Source organism: Pteropus vampyrus, unplaced genomic scaffold (genome assembly GCF_000151845.1).
Source record: "Pteropus vampyrus isolate Shadow unplaced genomic scaffold, Pvam_2.0 Scaffold322, whole genome shotgun sequence".
NCBI lineage: Eukaryota > Metazoa > Chordata > Mammalia > Chiroptera > Pteropodidae > Pteropus > Pteropus vampyrus.
The window spans coordinates 816,116-832,623 of NW_011889103.1; the positions used below are offsets into that span (position 1 = coordinate 816,116).

Here is a 16,508-nt window from a genome sequence, read left to right on the forward strand (position 1 = left end):
ACTAAAATGTTAAATCAAGCTATACTCAGAGACTGCAATATGCTGATCATCCCTACGGCCCGACTCCAGGAAAGCTACAGAACAAAGAAAAATTTCTGCTGGGCTTGCTAAACAGGAAAACAGAGTCTTTAAGTCCACCCGACACAAAATAAAATCATTCATCCCCTATGGCTGAAACTACAAGGAACCTATGGAATTGCCAGCAGGCTCTTCATGCTACATATTCTTACCTTTTCTTGCTACCTGCTCTTATCCTTTCACACTGTATGTCCATACCATCGAAGGAAAATGGGTAAACAGTCTTTAAAGTGTAATTCATAGAAACTAAGAATGATATATAAACTGAATTTCCTGGACATTCAGGGTCCCTCTCAGTGTCTTTTTCTCGGTCCTTTCTCAGTATCTTTACTCTGTCACTGTCTCTGTTTCTCTGTGTCCCTCTGAGTCTCTCCTAGGCTCTCTCACGCTTTATGCATTACCATTTCTCTGATAAACTTTCTCTGATAAACTTTCCTTTTGACTCGCGGGCGTTTGAATTCTTCCTTGCGTTCAGCTAAAAACTCTCTCTCAGTGGAGAAGGGCTTGAGTTTCCTCCACTCAGGGGAATTTGCTCTGTCCTGCATCGTCGGGAACCAGAATACTCAAGTTTGTAGGACAAGACTGTCCTCATCCTGTATAGTACAGTATGTGGAAACTCAGTCACAATCAGACACTAATGATTAATTTCTTTGGGTTACAATATGAACCGGCAAATTTAGTGATTTCTGTAGTGTGCTAAACTTAGTCTCTACTTAATTGCTTCGGTATTTGAGTAGTGTTGGCTCTGCAGAATCGCATGCACTCAAAGATAGATATCCTCAACTCTCTTCCCCCAGACACATTCGCTTTTAAAAATCCTGCAGACACCATTCTTGTACTGGGCACACAGCAGGTATTTAATAAATGCTTGGTGAGTTGATTCAGCTCTCAGGAATGCAGGGGCAGAGTTCCCTATGGAGTTCTGTAAACGGAGCAGGTTCTGTATATTATCAAAGCTTTTCCCTACTCTCCAGCTGCAATTGACCATTTTGACAACATTCCCTGCTAATTAGCACCTCTGCTCAAAGATGAATAGGAAAGGTGAGAACTGGTTAGAACAGAACACAGAGCCTTACCCAGGCCAATTTTGTTCACTGTTAGTGTTGCATAGAAAGAGAGTTGGAAGAATAGCTGAAATTTGACTAGGTGTGGAGTTCAAGGTAATTTCTCTCTGCAAATGCCCCCTCCCGCCCCCACTAATGTTTGTCATTTAAGAAAAGTAGAGCAAGATTGGGACTGAAAGTTGTAAGAGTGCCCATGTTGACCAAATCAGTGGTTCCCAAAATATGGGCCCTGTGCCACTGATGGTACCTAAGGTGATATGGGCGGAGAGGGGAACTGAAACAGCATGGGAATGAAAACTCATTGTGAAAAAAAATTCCGTTTTAAGTTTCCTTTCAATTGTTTTGATTGTATCCTAATCTTAAGTGATGAGTTACTCATGTCAATGAGTCCTTAGCACCTCCCCCCTCTGTCTGTCTCTTTCTCTTACATACAGCCACTCAGTGCCTTGGCAAACCATCAGCCTAGCTACTTTGTACTGTATTCATCTTTAAGAGTGTCTTTTATGGCCTGAAATTAAGGGGTTTTTTTTCTTTAAAGCAGACATATAAAGTTTCCTTTTAAAACACATTTATCTGAGTAAAGAGTGAGTCGAATTAAACAAAAAGGCTAGGAAAATAATAGTACAGGTGATATCTGGATAAAACAGAAGTCAGGAAAGTGATGAGCAAACTATTGAATTTTGCAAACGCTGCGTGAGATCAAAAAGTTCTCTGTGCTTCGTCCTAAAACAAAATTCCAAACGGCACAGATAAAAGGGAACAAAATGTTGAGAAATAGCTCTTACCATATAAACCACAGCAACAAGGTTGTCCATCTAAAATGGGGCGTGAAAAGGTCCCTCATTTTGCCTCGGTCTTCCTGTTTCGAGACAAAAACATGCGGTTTACTCTCTTCTCTTCCAGATGTGTGGGCCCTGGCTGGTGGCTGGAGACAGGCTGAGAGGTTTCTGGTGGCCTGGACACCGGGCTCAGAGAACTCAGGGCTCAAATCCAGGGCACTCAGCTCCCTAGCCCAGTGTAGCCGACTCGGCCCCTCCGGCCAGGACCCAGTAACGTCCAGAGGCTTGGTTTTGAAGGATGGAGACATTCCACACTCTGCACCCCAACCTGGAATCCTGAACCTGGGAAGCAGACCCTTTGGGCTTGGCCCCCCGGAGGCCTCTCAGGTGGTCCCATGGATGCAGGGAGCAGAACACCAGTCCAAGGAGTATCGAATCATTTCATGCCTTGCCCTCAAAAGCCAACTTTAGATCAAAAATTAAAGGGCTGACAATCAATTCATTAACAGCCAATTCACCAAAAGATTGATTATCTAAATGATCTATTTGCTAATTTCATATAACTTGCTAATTTATAAAACCTTTGCCTTACAATGTTCTTTATTATTATTATTATTTTATTTTTTATTATGATGACAAAGGTTAATGAAATCTGGTAGGTTTCAAGTGTACAATTCAACAGTAAGGCATATTATATATATTTCATTGTGTGTTCACCCATAACAATGTTCTTTTAAAAATATATTCTATGACTGATTATATTCTTCTTAGGTATACTTAATGAACATATTTTTCTAAATAACAGTTTAAGAAATGCTTATTTAAACATGTTAAAAATGAAAAGAAAAGAGATTACAGGTCATACGTTGCTTAGTCTACCTATGAGTATTGTCTTTCATGAAAAAAATACTTTTGTAATACAGTCTTCAATGAAAAGACAGCAACCATTAAACATGTTTATTGAATATATTTGAGAATGTTTGCATTTATTGACTATATTTTGGAATATTTATAGAAAGAATGCATTAATAAATAAATATATTAATATGTACACGGGAGAATATATTCCTGTTTAATAAATATATTTTTAAAAGTTCTTCTCAAAACATGTTTTCGGTAAAGTAATACACTGGCATGTTAATTCAGGAAAATCTGCTTTCGGAAAACTGGTCTGCTTCTGGAAAGCCCTTCTCTCCTCTTTTGCTTGCCTCAGGATTCACCACCTCCTTGGAGCCTTCCTGGCTCATCATGCTTCCCAAAGTGAATTTGGATGTGACTCCTGGCCTGCACATTGTCAGACCATGCCAGACCCCTCCTTTCAATCTGGTAAAATTCCACTCAGTTCTTTTTGCATAATATAGAAACAATCAGAAATATAATTTTATTTTAAAATATAATTGCCTTGTAGGATCTGTTGTTTGCTTAACGGTATGTCTCATGGATGAGGTGCACTCTTTATTCTGTCTCCTTTCTCCGCAAAGTGCGCGGTGCGCCTGCGCAGGGGAAAGTTGATTACAAATTCTCACGGTGGTGGATTCCACGACCGTGTTGCCATCCAGAGTGATACACTACCACCTATTAAGGGCGTCTACCGAGGCGCGGGTTGGCAGCCTGGATCTAATCCTATAGCATCACTTTCTAATGTGTTTTTGTTTGTTTGTTTGTTTGTTTGTTTGTTTGTTTGTTTGTTTGTTGTTTTGGTCCCCCTTTGCCCATCTATCAGATTTGCTAAGCAGACTTCATCAGCGCTGAAAGGCTAAAACGAAGCAGGAGTAGTTACAGGATCCATTAGCGGACACTGCATTACATTTTCCTAATCACTGGCTAAATTCTCTAGGTGACACTTTTGGCACTTGGCGGTGAAAATACACAGATTGGAGTTGCCCAATTCCCCTTGCAGGTCCTGCCCAGTGCACCCTCATCCACTCCGTGTTCGCTCATGAGCACCCAAACATGCACGCCCCACCCAAGCACACCAGCACCCGTGCATGCACAGGGACACCAAGCCGCAGAGTCAGTGGGCCAGGCACTGACCTGTCTGGAGATGATGAGTTTCCCCAGTGGCATGGGGGCTCCATTTTCTGTCGCTATCCTCTTTAAGGTGGCGATGGCCTTTTCCTGGTTCCCAGACAGCACATCATACCTTGCACTCTCAGGCAGCCACTGTGGGAACAGGAGACCCAGGCATGGCTGTTTAGGGTGGAACAGAAAACTGGGTCCCAGCCACACACTCATCTGTGCGTGGAGACCTTAAGGATTGGGGCTCTGGAGCCAGAAGACTGGCTTCAAATCCTGGCTCTGCCACTGAGTATATTGGTTGTGTGACCTTGAGCTATTACTTGAGCTCGCTGTGCCTCCATTTCCTCATCCATAAAATAGGATGATCCAGATGAAGTGTTTAGCACAGTGGCTAGAATAGGTTAATATAGTTATTATTATTGCCATTCCTACTACTATTATTTGGTGCCACTGTCAGAGTTCTAGGTGGAGTTTGAATTACATTAAGACTGCCACTAAAAAAAGAAAGACTGCCACTCTCACCATCATCTTTATCATCCCCACCTCTCAGGAAACTATACCTCACTTATGTTCAGCATTATCTTGCAAATTTACTCTAAGATACAGAAAAAAGAAAAAACAGACCTTTAAATCTAATAGAGTCCCAACCCCAAGTAACTAGACAAATATATTTTTATCAAAAGAAGCAAATAGCAATCTGTGAAACAAGAGAGTACGAGAATTGGAGTAAGAAGATCTGGTTCAAATTAGACCTTCTTATTTGCTGTGTGTCTTCTGACAAGTCAATCAACCTCTCTGAGCCTCAGTTTCCTTTTCAGTAAAATGAAAATGGAATAGAGATCACTAATGTCCATTAAAATGTATGCTTCCTTTTTCATAGTATAAAGTTGGCCTTGAATATGGCTGCCAGTCAGGAATTACATTTCCCAGTCCCTCTTGCATGTAGGCGAGGCCATGTGACATGCTTCCACCAATGACATATGAGCAGAATATTCCTGGCCAAGGTTTTTAAGGAGCGAGTATACAAGTAGATGACCCCGAAGCCTTAAATGATGACAGAGCTACAAGCTGGAAGAAACCTTGTGTGGGAATCATATTGCCACACAGGAGCACCCATTCTGGATTGTTATGTGAGTGAGAAATAAACTCCTACTGTGTTAAGATACTGAATGTATGGGCTTTATTTGTTACAGCAGCTGGTGTCATCCTAACCAAGATAGTTCTACCTCCTATGGTTATTGGGAGGAATAAATATGATAATGCATGTAAAGAACTAGCATACAGCTTGCTACTCAGATGATACCTATTGTCATTATTACATTATTTACTACAGATGAGACTTTCCCACCTAAAGGCTTATTTTGGGGCCCACTGGCTATAAAGTGTTTCATGCATGCAGTCTACACATGAAATGATACATGTGTAGGGTGATCTCATTGCAGGCGCGGGGGGTGCAGTTTATGCAGAGCTGAGATGTAGAGATCATTTGAGCCCCTAGATCCAGCCATGCCTGAAGCCAGTTACTTAATCCTCTGTCATGTGTTTATTTCTCTTTTACTCAAGCCAGTTTGGATTAGGTCTCTGTCACTTGAAACTTAAGAGTCCGAACTACTCCAATACAGTCACTTTAAGTGTAGATCTTGCAGTGGTGGGAACAAGGTATCCCCCATCTCCTGCTATCCCCCTAAAGAACATCCCAACGGTGTCTGTCTGGAGGAAACCCAGTACCCCATAATAGACATACCCCAGGCCCTGTTTCTCTGTCTTATTACCTGATTTAAAAAAAAAATAATCTTAAAAGGTGGCTTCGATGGCCTCCTCCACTCCCTCCCCACCAAAATATAGTGAACAGCAGGATGTCACGTAGCAAAGGTTAAGATCTATTAAAAGATACCTACAAAACACAGGACAGCAAAGAGGAGGAGCGGGACAGCCGAGAGGATGAGCAGCCAACGCCAGCCCAAGCTGGGCATCACAAACACAGCCAGGATGACCTCGAACACTGTCCCAATGGCCCAGAACACCTGGCACAAGAGAATGGAGGTCAGTGATAGGGACAGCAGCGGTCAACACAGTGAGCAATTTCAAGGTCTTTGTAGACAACATAACACATGTGGGTAAGGGGTTCTTGAGGTCCACGAGGTCAGAATGGCCATCACTTTTCCTGTGGTTCACATGGTTCGGCCAGAGCCTGCATGTTATCCGTCTCCTGAGGGAACCATCCACAATATATAATACTTGCGTGATGCCCACTGGAGTGTGCAATGTGGCAGCTCTGGTTAAGGAGATCAATATGATCAATATTGTATGAGCCCAATATGACAGTGGACATGTTAGTTTTTGTCTACTGATATCCATTTCCCCTGCTTGACAGTGCCTCAATAGCTTTATTAGAACTGCCCCCTGTGGGGCTGAATATCTTCTGTTTGCTTCACCAAGTCACTCTCGATCCTTTTTTGGACAGACTGCATATACAGGCTCCCTGTCTTCTGACTTCTCATTGGGTGCAGCCAACGAAGACACCCACAGAGAGGGAGGGTTGTTTATTCCTCTGGCTTCCTCTCTGCAGAATGGTCATGGATTGGCTGCATCCCTCAGCTGAAGGTCACAGCTCCAGCTCCCACCCAACAGCCCTCCAACAGCCCTCGCCATACAGCTCACTCCCCACACTTCCTGCAAATTATTCCCTCCCTTTACCTCACCAGGCGTGGGGTGGTAACACTCCTCTAAGGACTTTATAAAAAGTTCCTTTGTGGAACCCTCTTCAAATTATCTTAATTTGAATATGCTGTTTTCTGCTGCCACCCTGACTCAACAACTATTGTCCCTTCCAAAACTGGTCCCTTAGCTACGCCAACAGTTCTAGGAGCCCCCAAGAGCCTTCCTAAATCCTCTTTTGCTTAAATAAGCCACAGTCCATTTCTTTGCTGACAAACAAGAATGATCGTCAAAATGTCTAACTACTGGTATAGCACTGAACAATCAGAATAGACACCTTCAGCACTGACCAATGGACAATGGTCATACACTTCCCCCATTCCCCACCATGACTATGCCAGGAGTTAACTCTTTAGGTGAGAATCATGAAGAGTTCTAGAGGGAGTTCTAAGAGAGGACAAGGTGTCAGGTGATGAGGGGTAGTCAGGGCTCAAGGTCAGCTGTCACAGATGTACTTCAGTATTTAAACAACTGGTTCATCCATACCTATTTGAACCAGCTGACTACGATCCTGACTGGTTGGGGTTGGATGAAGTCAGGATGGTCAAGTTGGGCTGTGGGGTCAATGTGATCAGTATCATCAATGTGGTCATGGTGACTGAGGAGGTCAGAGGGGCATCACATTCATCACTGTGGACATTAGTGTTCAGCAGAAACAAATAAACCATTCTGCTACTGCATGGAAGAGAGGCCAGCTATGTATTTGCCCTGAGATCTTCCAGATCATAGTTGGAAAATATGTAACAGGACCCTGGTAGAAGGGGGTCTCGAGAGGGACTGGCTGGACCATGAGAGTTTTAAGGCAAACTAGGCCACAGAGGTGACCAACAACAGAGATCTCAGACAAGACACTGGTGAATCTGGGTAAACACAGGGGTGGAAGGTGATAATATGGCAGGGGAGGAGTTTGGTCCACTCAAGCTACCCCAACTTTCAGGTAAAAACCATTTCCAGTTCAAGAAAGACATACCACCCACCTGCCAGCATTTTTTAAAGGGACAGTAGATTGAATTTTCTTGTCAACTGAAGAACTTACCCGTATTTTAAGATAACCATGTCAAAATCAATATAACTGATCCATTTAAATCTTTGCATACTGAGTTTGTTAATGTTTTTTTTTTTTTTAACTATTCTCCTTGCCATGTGGCTCAAGACACCTGAGAACCTCCTACCAAAGAATGAGAATTCTCCAGAAACCCAGCCACCCTCCTTACCTCAATCAGCAAAATACACTTAGCTCTGGCTTTCATGGGAAGGAACTCAGCATACAGCGTCACCCTGGGAAAATAAAGAGACAGAAAAGAGATTAAGGTCAAGACTGAGAGGAAAGATTGCTACACCTTTTTTCTCAGTCAACATTCCTCTGAGTGTGGGCTATGGACCACTTACATCAGAATTTCCTGGGATGATAATTTTATATGTAAATCCCCAGGTCCCATCCCAGACCCTCAAAAACAGACTCTTAGGGGTGGTGTTCTGGCATCTACATTTTTAAATAACTCCCCTTATGATTCTCAAATTTAATAATTGTTGCCATTGAGCCCATGCCAAAAAGGGTCTATATAAAGAATGTTGCAATTGAGCTCCGGGCCCAGATCTTCAGAGCGCTAGCTCCTCTGGGACCACCAGCATAATAAACCTGAGTTCTCCAACTCTCTGAGTGCTGCTTGGTTTCTTGCCAGTCTGATTTTGGATCTTTTCTGTGACGGTTCCTTTTGGCAAAGGATGGTATTTAGAAACCAAGATTGGGGTGTGCTAATTGCTATTGGGATGTGTCATTTCTAAGCCCTCACAGTAGACACAGCTAAGAGCTCACTCGCTCTATCTATCTATCTATCTATCTATCTATCTATCTATCTATCTATCTATCTATCTATCTATCCATCCATCCAGCTATCCACCCATGCATCTGCCCCACACGCACACCATATATCTATATCTGTTTCTACACATATCTATCTGCGTATATGTGTTAAAAAAAACAATGAGTGCATACTAGTACTTTCAATTCTAGTCCAACCAGCAGGTTAGATTCTTTCTAATCTTCCTAGTCTCAATGTTTGGTAATTCCCTTCTCCAACATTGAGAAATCCAGGTCTCGTTGTCCTCCATATATTTACTTATCTGCTCAATTTACTTGTTTACTCAACATAACCAATGTTTTAACTGCACTGAAGCCTCCCCCATCCATGCCTCCATACTCCCTTCCCCTCCCTTTCACTTCCTCAGCCACTGGACAGCCTCTCAACAGGCTGGGAAGAGAAAGGAACTTCTAGACCAGTCCTTCATGCTGCCTTCCATTTTGCTAGGAAAAGGAGGCCTTCTCTTTCCCCTCACCTCCCACCTAAGCTAGGCATCTGAGCTACTCAGTGGCCTCATGTTACTCTCCTGGCTACTCATAAGGGAGGTGGGGGTAGAAGGAAGCTAATTTCCATGAACTCGTTTGAGGCACATGGTGCTGGTGACCTATCTCAACCTCTTGAAACCCCTTTACTAGGTCAGTGTGCCTACATCCCAGCTGCTGCTGCTAATGGCTCATCCTTGCAACCCTCTCTTAGGATTAGTCCTAAGCTGCCTTACCACAGAGGAACCTGGGAGCTACAGCCCTTCTCCAGAGGGCAGGCTGCAGACCGATGTTAGGTACAAAAGACCCATGCTCCCTACCTCAAGGTAGGACAGACCGTGTGGAACAATGAACACTTCTGAACTCCCTGTGGGATCAGGCTGGGTCCAGACTTCACCTGAGACCATATCCTTGCTTAATTTCTTCCCTTCACTTTTCTTGCATCGTTCACTCTTTCACAGGCTCCTCCTAAGAGCATTCCTTGTACAAGAATCTCTGCCTCAGTCTGTCTGTTTCTATGGAACCCAGCCTACACCTTGCCCTGCAGAGCATCTATCTCTTTAAAAATCGGCCTTGCTAATACCATAGAGATTTGGAAACAATTCTGTCACTAGTAAAAGCCCTTCTTAGGGTTACGATATAAGGCACCTCTGTCCAGAAAAGAAAGAATTCTCAAGAGCATCAGAATAAAGGCTGAGGCTTTTGTAATTCATGTGTACTCTATTCAGAGAAAAGTACGAAGTAAAAGTCAATGTCGTCTAGTCTCACATCACAGTTTATTTTATTATATTCCCTCTCTCTGTCCTGGTTCTCTCGCTTTCTCTCCCCGAGAGTTGGGATCATACTCAAGAATTCTGAACCCTATTTTTTATTCAGTTTATAAATATTTCCATGCTATTTTAAAACCTCTTACACACATATATTCTATCATATGCATGAATAATAACTTTTATTGAGGACCTACTATGTGCCAAACACTATTCTAGATGTTTTACCTGGATTTTCTACTCAATAAGCATTGCAAGTCAATGAGGGCAGGTAATTATAATTACCATAATGCGTGTGTGTGTATCTTTAACCCTCATCTTCATATCAACATCTGTCTATGTCAGATAAGTTGCTAGTTGACCAGGATCACACAGCTAGTAAGTTAATAAGTGGAAGAGCCAAAATTTTAACCCGGTTCTGTCTATATTATACAGCTCATCATTCGTTTGCCTATTTCGATGGTTTCACAATTGTAAACAATACTTCAATAAACATCTTTAGGTTGAAATTTTTGTCTTCATGTGGTTTCCTTAGGAGAGTCCCATAAGTAGAATTGGAGTCAGAAGGTGTGCTTATTTTTAAGACTTTTGACATATATGTATATATACATGTATGCATATATATCAAAGCAATTTACAAAAAAAAAGTTGTTCCAAATTATATTCCTATAAGTATCTCTCCACAAAAACCATTAGTAATTTCATTAACTCAGCTCTGAAAACAGGAACCAAGATTACAGAGGTTGCAAAAGATTACAACGATCACCATTAGCGACTTCTTTGAAATTTTATTCTAGTCTCCAAAACATGTGCTTATATTACTTTTTAAAATTAATAGTAACAATAAATTGAGAAGCATGTTTAGTTCCCCCCACCAAATTAAAGCCAAACTACTAATCATGCAAAAATCATATCCTAAGGGCAAAGCTATTTCTGTCCTTAGATGTCAAGGATTTCTTTTTATTATGAACCTATAGCATGCAGTCCTTTTTTTTTTTTTAAGTTAGAGAGGTAGCGCATGAATGCATCTCATTGTAAAACAATGTAGCAATACATAAATATACAGAGTATATGATGGTCCTTCCTCTTCCTCATAACCTTTCTTCTATTCCCCTCTCTCAAAGCCATTATAATCAGCTGTTTGTTTTGCAACCTTCCAGCTATTCTCTATGTAAATAAATACATTTCAGCAACATAGTATGTTTCTTTTTTCTTCAATTCCCTTCCCCTTCCTCTCTCTCTTTCTTCCATCCTTCCTTCCTCCCTTCCTCCCATCCTCCCTTTCTTTTCTTAGCACACGCAGCATACTATCAATGTTCCACCCATCCAACGCCCTGACTCTTACTACTTCCTGGCATGCCACTCCAACTTCCAGTCGCCAGTGCCAACTCTTCCCTGAGTGCTTTCTCTGATCACTAAAAGTTGCTTTGCTACCCTGCGTGGCAGACCAGAAGTGCCAAAGAATTTAAACTTCCTAGGAACAGCCCTCAACTTGTCCCTTGAATGGGACAATTTGGAGATGTATGCTGTGGTCTCCCAGAGGACACTATTACAGCTGACCCTTGAACAACGTGGGTTTGAACCAGGTGAGTTCACTTACACATGGAGTTCAGCCCTTCCCATCTGTGGGTTTCACGTTCGCAGATTCAACCAACCAGAGATGGAAAACTATTTTCACATTCCCAGTAGCAGTTTCCTATTCATGAATAGAAGATACTGTTTTCCATCCATGTTTGGCTGAATCTGAGGATGCAAAATCTACGGACATGAAGGGCTGACTGTAGTTAAGTTTTGAGGGAGTCAAAATTTACACTTAGATTTTTAGCTGCGCTGGAGTGGGTGCCCCTAACCCCCATGCTGTTCAAGTGTTGACTGTCCTTGCTCTTGAATCTGTGTCAGGATCTGCTTCCAATAAGACAGTTTGGAAACTTTTTCATGTTAACATAGTAGATCTACCACATGACATTTTTACAGCTGAAAATCTGTTGATTAATATTTAGATTGTCTTCAATGTCTTGTTTTTGCAACTTATGCCACAAGAAACATCCTTTCCCGTAATGGTTGTGCCCCACGCTTGGCCATTATTCATAGCAGTTCATTATGAAAATGAGCTGTTTGATCTTCATCCAAAGTATGGTGATTATTACAATCACACTGAAGAATAAAAGAATGAGCAATGTAATTAGCAATGCCAAAAAGCAGCTGATACTGGTGTAAATAAACCCCTACTGTGAATAATTGCATTTTCAGCGCTTTGGCAATTAGAGATTTGCCATTTGGATCACATGCTTGGGAAGAAATGACCTGCGATCTCCATTTGGCATTTCTTCTTAGTCTTTGGAGGAAAGAGCAGTTCCAAGGACAGGTTTGTGAGTAAGCTCATTCTAGACACCAATCTGAAGAAACTTCTGAGGCAGGTTTCAAGGTAGAACAGGCGGTATGCATCTTTGAGAGAAGCTAAAACGCAAGTACGATGCCAGTTAACCAAGGTTTCTATCCCAGCGTCTTAGGTGTCATTTCTGCTGAAGTACACAGCACCCTCTACTGGAAATAAGAAATGATGTGCCCAGATGCCCACGTATGTTGTATTTGTGTGTGGGCGGGGGTGTGTGTGTGTGTGTGTGTGTGTGTGTGTGTGTGGCGGTAGGTGCAATTAGAGGCGATTTTCATTTTTTTGATGCTTATTTACATTCTTTAAAATTTCTAAAACAAAAATGTATTGTCTGTAATGATAAAAATAAAGTTACATTTAAACCCTTGCTTGAAGTAAAGTCTCTTCCGTTTTAATGCTCCTTCACAGACAGAAAATGGAATTATTTGATATCCTAAATGTGATTTCTCTGTCCTGCCTTAATTAAAGAGACTAGAACTTCTCAGAAGCACTCATTCTACATTCCCAGAATCACCTCCAAATCAGTAACAGAGACCCAGTGAATATTGATGCGTTTCCAGGACCTTCTGACTAAGTAAGTTGAGAACTCTTTTCCCAAGATTTGTTCAAATGGAAGAGCCTCGGCATTAGACAGACCTGGATTTGAACCCGTTTTCTCCATGTGGTAGATGGTTTGCGAAAGTTGCCTCAGTATTTTCTTTCCTGTATCTATGCTCTTTTGCAGTGTGACTTTGCAGCTCACTCCACCCAGAATCTATTTCTCCATCCCTTGAATCTCGGCCTGGTGTCTTGCTTTTGATCAATAGAATGTAGCAGAAGTGATGTTGTGCCAGTTCCAAACTTGGGTCTCAAGAGGTTTTGTGGCTTCTGCTTGCTCTCTGGGACCCCTGCCCAGGTACCATGTGACTATGTGCCTGGGCTAGCCAGCTGGAGGATGGGAGGCTTATGGAGCATAGAGGAGTCAGCTGTGGCCACACTAGCCTAACCAGCCCCCATCTAATTTACCAGTCAACTGAAGACACATGAGTAAGCCCCACTAAGACCAGAACAGCCAAACAGCTGAACTGCCAAATCATTAGTTAAATATATTGTTGTTTTAAGCCACATGTGGTTCGTTACAAAGCGAAAGGTAACCTCTACAGTCCACTTAATAACCATCTGACCTTAAGCAAGTCACTTAGCCTCAGTTTTCTCCTCTGTAAAATAGGGGTAAAAGGATTGTTCAATGGACTAGATGAAGTGGTCTGAAGAGAGCACTTAGCATAGTACCTAGCACTTGGTTAGCACCTAGTTAACACTGTTATCATCATCATCATCACTATTAATGTTATTGTTGTTATAATCAAGAACCAATGTGAAAACATATTTTGGGGGAAGGAAGAAAGAAGAGAGAGAAAGAAAGCAGGATATAGAAAAGCACAGATCAGGGCAGAGGGACAGGCTCTGCATTAATAATATAATTTGTATGAGATGATGGATGTTAACTAAATTTATTGAGGTAATCATTTTGCAAGATACATAAGTCATTATGCTGTACACCTTAAACTTATGCAGTGATATATGCCAATTATATCTCAATAACACGAAAAGAAAACAATTTTTAAATTTTTAATATTATAATTTGTATTTATACTAGAAATTCAGAGTACGTTATAAGGACTTCTAATTGTTAGGCTTATAAAATTATACAGCAAAATCTTGCTCATTGGTTTTGCGAGGGGTGCAATTGGATAAAGCTATTCTAAATGAAAGGAAACTCTTAGTTATATTTAATTACATAAAAATATCTTAACTAAATGTTTCCAAATAATGAACTTAGGGGAGCCATTTGTATAACCAGATAAGAACATTGCATAATTAAGACAATTATTTTTATGTAAATAGATGGAGTGAAAGTGCTGGGAAGCCAATGGCTCTCTTGGGTGGCTAAATATTTCTTCTGTAATTCTGTGGTTTTCATTTGCTCACCTCATGGACAAAAAGCTATAGGATTGAGTAATTAAGAGAATACGTTTGGAGAGTCAAGTGATGATGTTTAAATCTCAGCTGTGCCATTTACTAACTACGTGATGCTGGGCATGTTACTACTTTAAAGTCCCAGTTTTCTTACCTGTAAAATGGAGATAATAATATGTATGTCTTAAGGTTTTGTGAGTTTTAAAATGGTTATGTGTATAAAGCACATGGCTTGGTGCCTGCAATGTATTAATAGCTCAATAAACAAACAGAAAGACATAGTAATGTTCAATAAATGAACATCTTAATGGGGAGGCATGACTTTTGGGGTGCGGGGGTAGGGAGCAGGTGTGAAAGCTGAAGACCCTCACAACATAACGATAAGGGGTAAAGGCCCTTCTAGTTGCTCTGTGTCCCTTATTTCATTCTCCTGGCTGCCCTGTCCTCTCTCCCCAAAGATCTCTTCTCTTCGCAATTTTAAGAGGTGGTTTTTCTCTCTTCTAGCTACTCTGCCATTGCAATCCTATCTGCTTATAATTTTCCAGAAGTTCCTCAAATTTTCTGGTCTGCTGATGGCATTCTTTTCTTGTTTTCCAGTACTACTAAAGATCTATTCTATTTCTTATGCCTTTTATGTCATTTCCAGAAAATGTGGAGGAAGAAGTAAAAAACAGTTCTTTTCATTCCACCATCTTGAACAAGAATCTCTGTGGACATTCTGAATACTTAATTCCTTTCCTTTCCCACCTGGAAGAAAATCCAGGTGGCTGTTTCGAGGCTGGCTTTGCTGTCAACTACCTGAGCATCCCTGGGAAAGAAATTTAATGTGTACTTCTGTGAGGGTATTCTTCCAGCCACTAGGAGACAACTGTCCCCTGGTCAATGAATGGCTCATGAATGGGGCTAGTGGCTAGTGTCTGCAGGAATTCCTGGAGTTGGGCCAGAAGTAGAACAAATGGGCCACAAGCCCCTGCCAGCCCAGATTTGTGGGCTTTGCTTAATGGTCTCTGCTTCAAGCCCAGTGGTTTTTAAGCTCCTCCCAGATCCAGAAGAATTTGTCAAATGCCTACTCTGTAGAGCCTGGCAGGGATCGATCGATAATGGAGAAGGGAGGGAAGGACTGAGAACTAGGAGCTACTCACTGTTCCTCCAGCCAAGTGGCAGGAAGAGTCTGGGGATTTGATCCTGTGTTAACTCTTTGTGGTCACACCTCCTCCCTTTCCCATGTGTTCTGTCTACAATTATACACTGTGTCCATCATCCATCAGGGTGACACTTGAGCTTCTTACCAAAGCCTTCAACAGACCAGATGCGTGCTAACATTTATCGAGGCACTGTCCTGGGCACTTTATATGTATCGTCATTTGATATTCTAACTGATCTCACCCCCATTTTAAAGATGGAGAAACCAAGATGTAGAAAGGTTTAGTGACTTGCCTAAGGTTACACAGCTATTATGTGACAGAGTCAGGATTCGAAACTGGATAGTCAGGTTTCAGATCCAATGGTCTAGCCACACTACCTCAGCATTAGCATTACTCTTCTAAATCACCTCTTCCCAGTCATGACACTCAACAGGCTCAAGAAGTCAATCACCAAACCATTAACCCTGAGAGGGAGAGATTGCAATGCCCAGATCCTCACCCACTAAGGCCAATCTTCTAGCAACAGAGATCAACAAGGAGCTCCCAGGACAGAACCATCCATGTCACTTGGTGGCAAGCTATTTACATTGGACTCCTTCCATTTCAGAAGGAGCAATGATTCATCTTGACCAGAATTGGCACATACTCTGGGTATTAGTTTGCCTTTCCTTCCCATAGGGTCTCAGCCAGCACCATTATCTGAGGGCTTTCAAAGTATTTGGCCCATTGATACATGGTCCCAGATAACAATGCACTGGACTAGGGGAGCCGAATTATAACAAAGAAGATGCAGCAGTGGGTATATGACCATGGAATATACTGATCCTATCAAATTTGCCACCTTGAAGCTGCTGGCTTGAGAGAGTGATGGACCAGCCTTTTGAAGGTGCAATAGAGGCATCAGCTTGGAGATGGCACTGTTTCCAGGACACAATACACCATTCAACCAATGACCATTATGTAGTACTGTATAGAAAGAATACATGGTTCTAGAAATCAAAGGGTTGAAGTAGGAGTGGCTTTTGTTACCATTATTCCCAAAGACCCAGTTGGGGGAATTTGTACTTCCTCTATCCTACAACTTCTAGGCTCTGTGGGTCTAGAGGTCCTGGCTCCCAGAGATGACATGCTTCTACCAGAGGACATAGCAAGAGTCCCATTAGACTTTAAGCAACAGCTGCCATCTACTAACTTTGGGTTCCTTGTGCCACAAAATAAGCAGGCAAGAAAAAGAGTCAGCATTTTG

The 16,508-nt window shown here is 41.8% G+C and overlaps 1 protein-coding gene across 1 annotated transcript in view; it reads right to left on the reverse strand.

Annotated features, from left to right (window-relative positions):
* Positions 1–16,508, reverse strand: part of SVOP (SV2 related protein) — a 62,687-nt gene that overhangs the window by 21,214 nt on the left and 24,965 nt on the right. The window contains exons 9-13 of the mRNA XM_011377833.1: positions 7,873–7,936; positions 5,839–5,964; positions 3,956–4,084; positions 1,928–2,001; positions 1,390–1,416 (exon numbers count right to left, since the gene is read on the reverse strand). Of these exons, the coding sequence (XP_011376135.1) occupies positions 1,390–1,416; positions 1,928–2,001; positions 3,956–4,084; positions 5,839–5,964; positions 7,873–7,936 (420 nt within the window). The remainder of the gene's footprint in view (positions 1–1,389; positions 1,417–1,927; positions 2,002–3,955; positions 4,085–5,838; positions 5,965–7,872; positions 7,937–16,508) is intronic.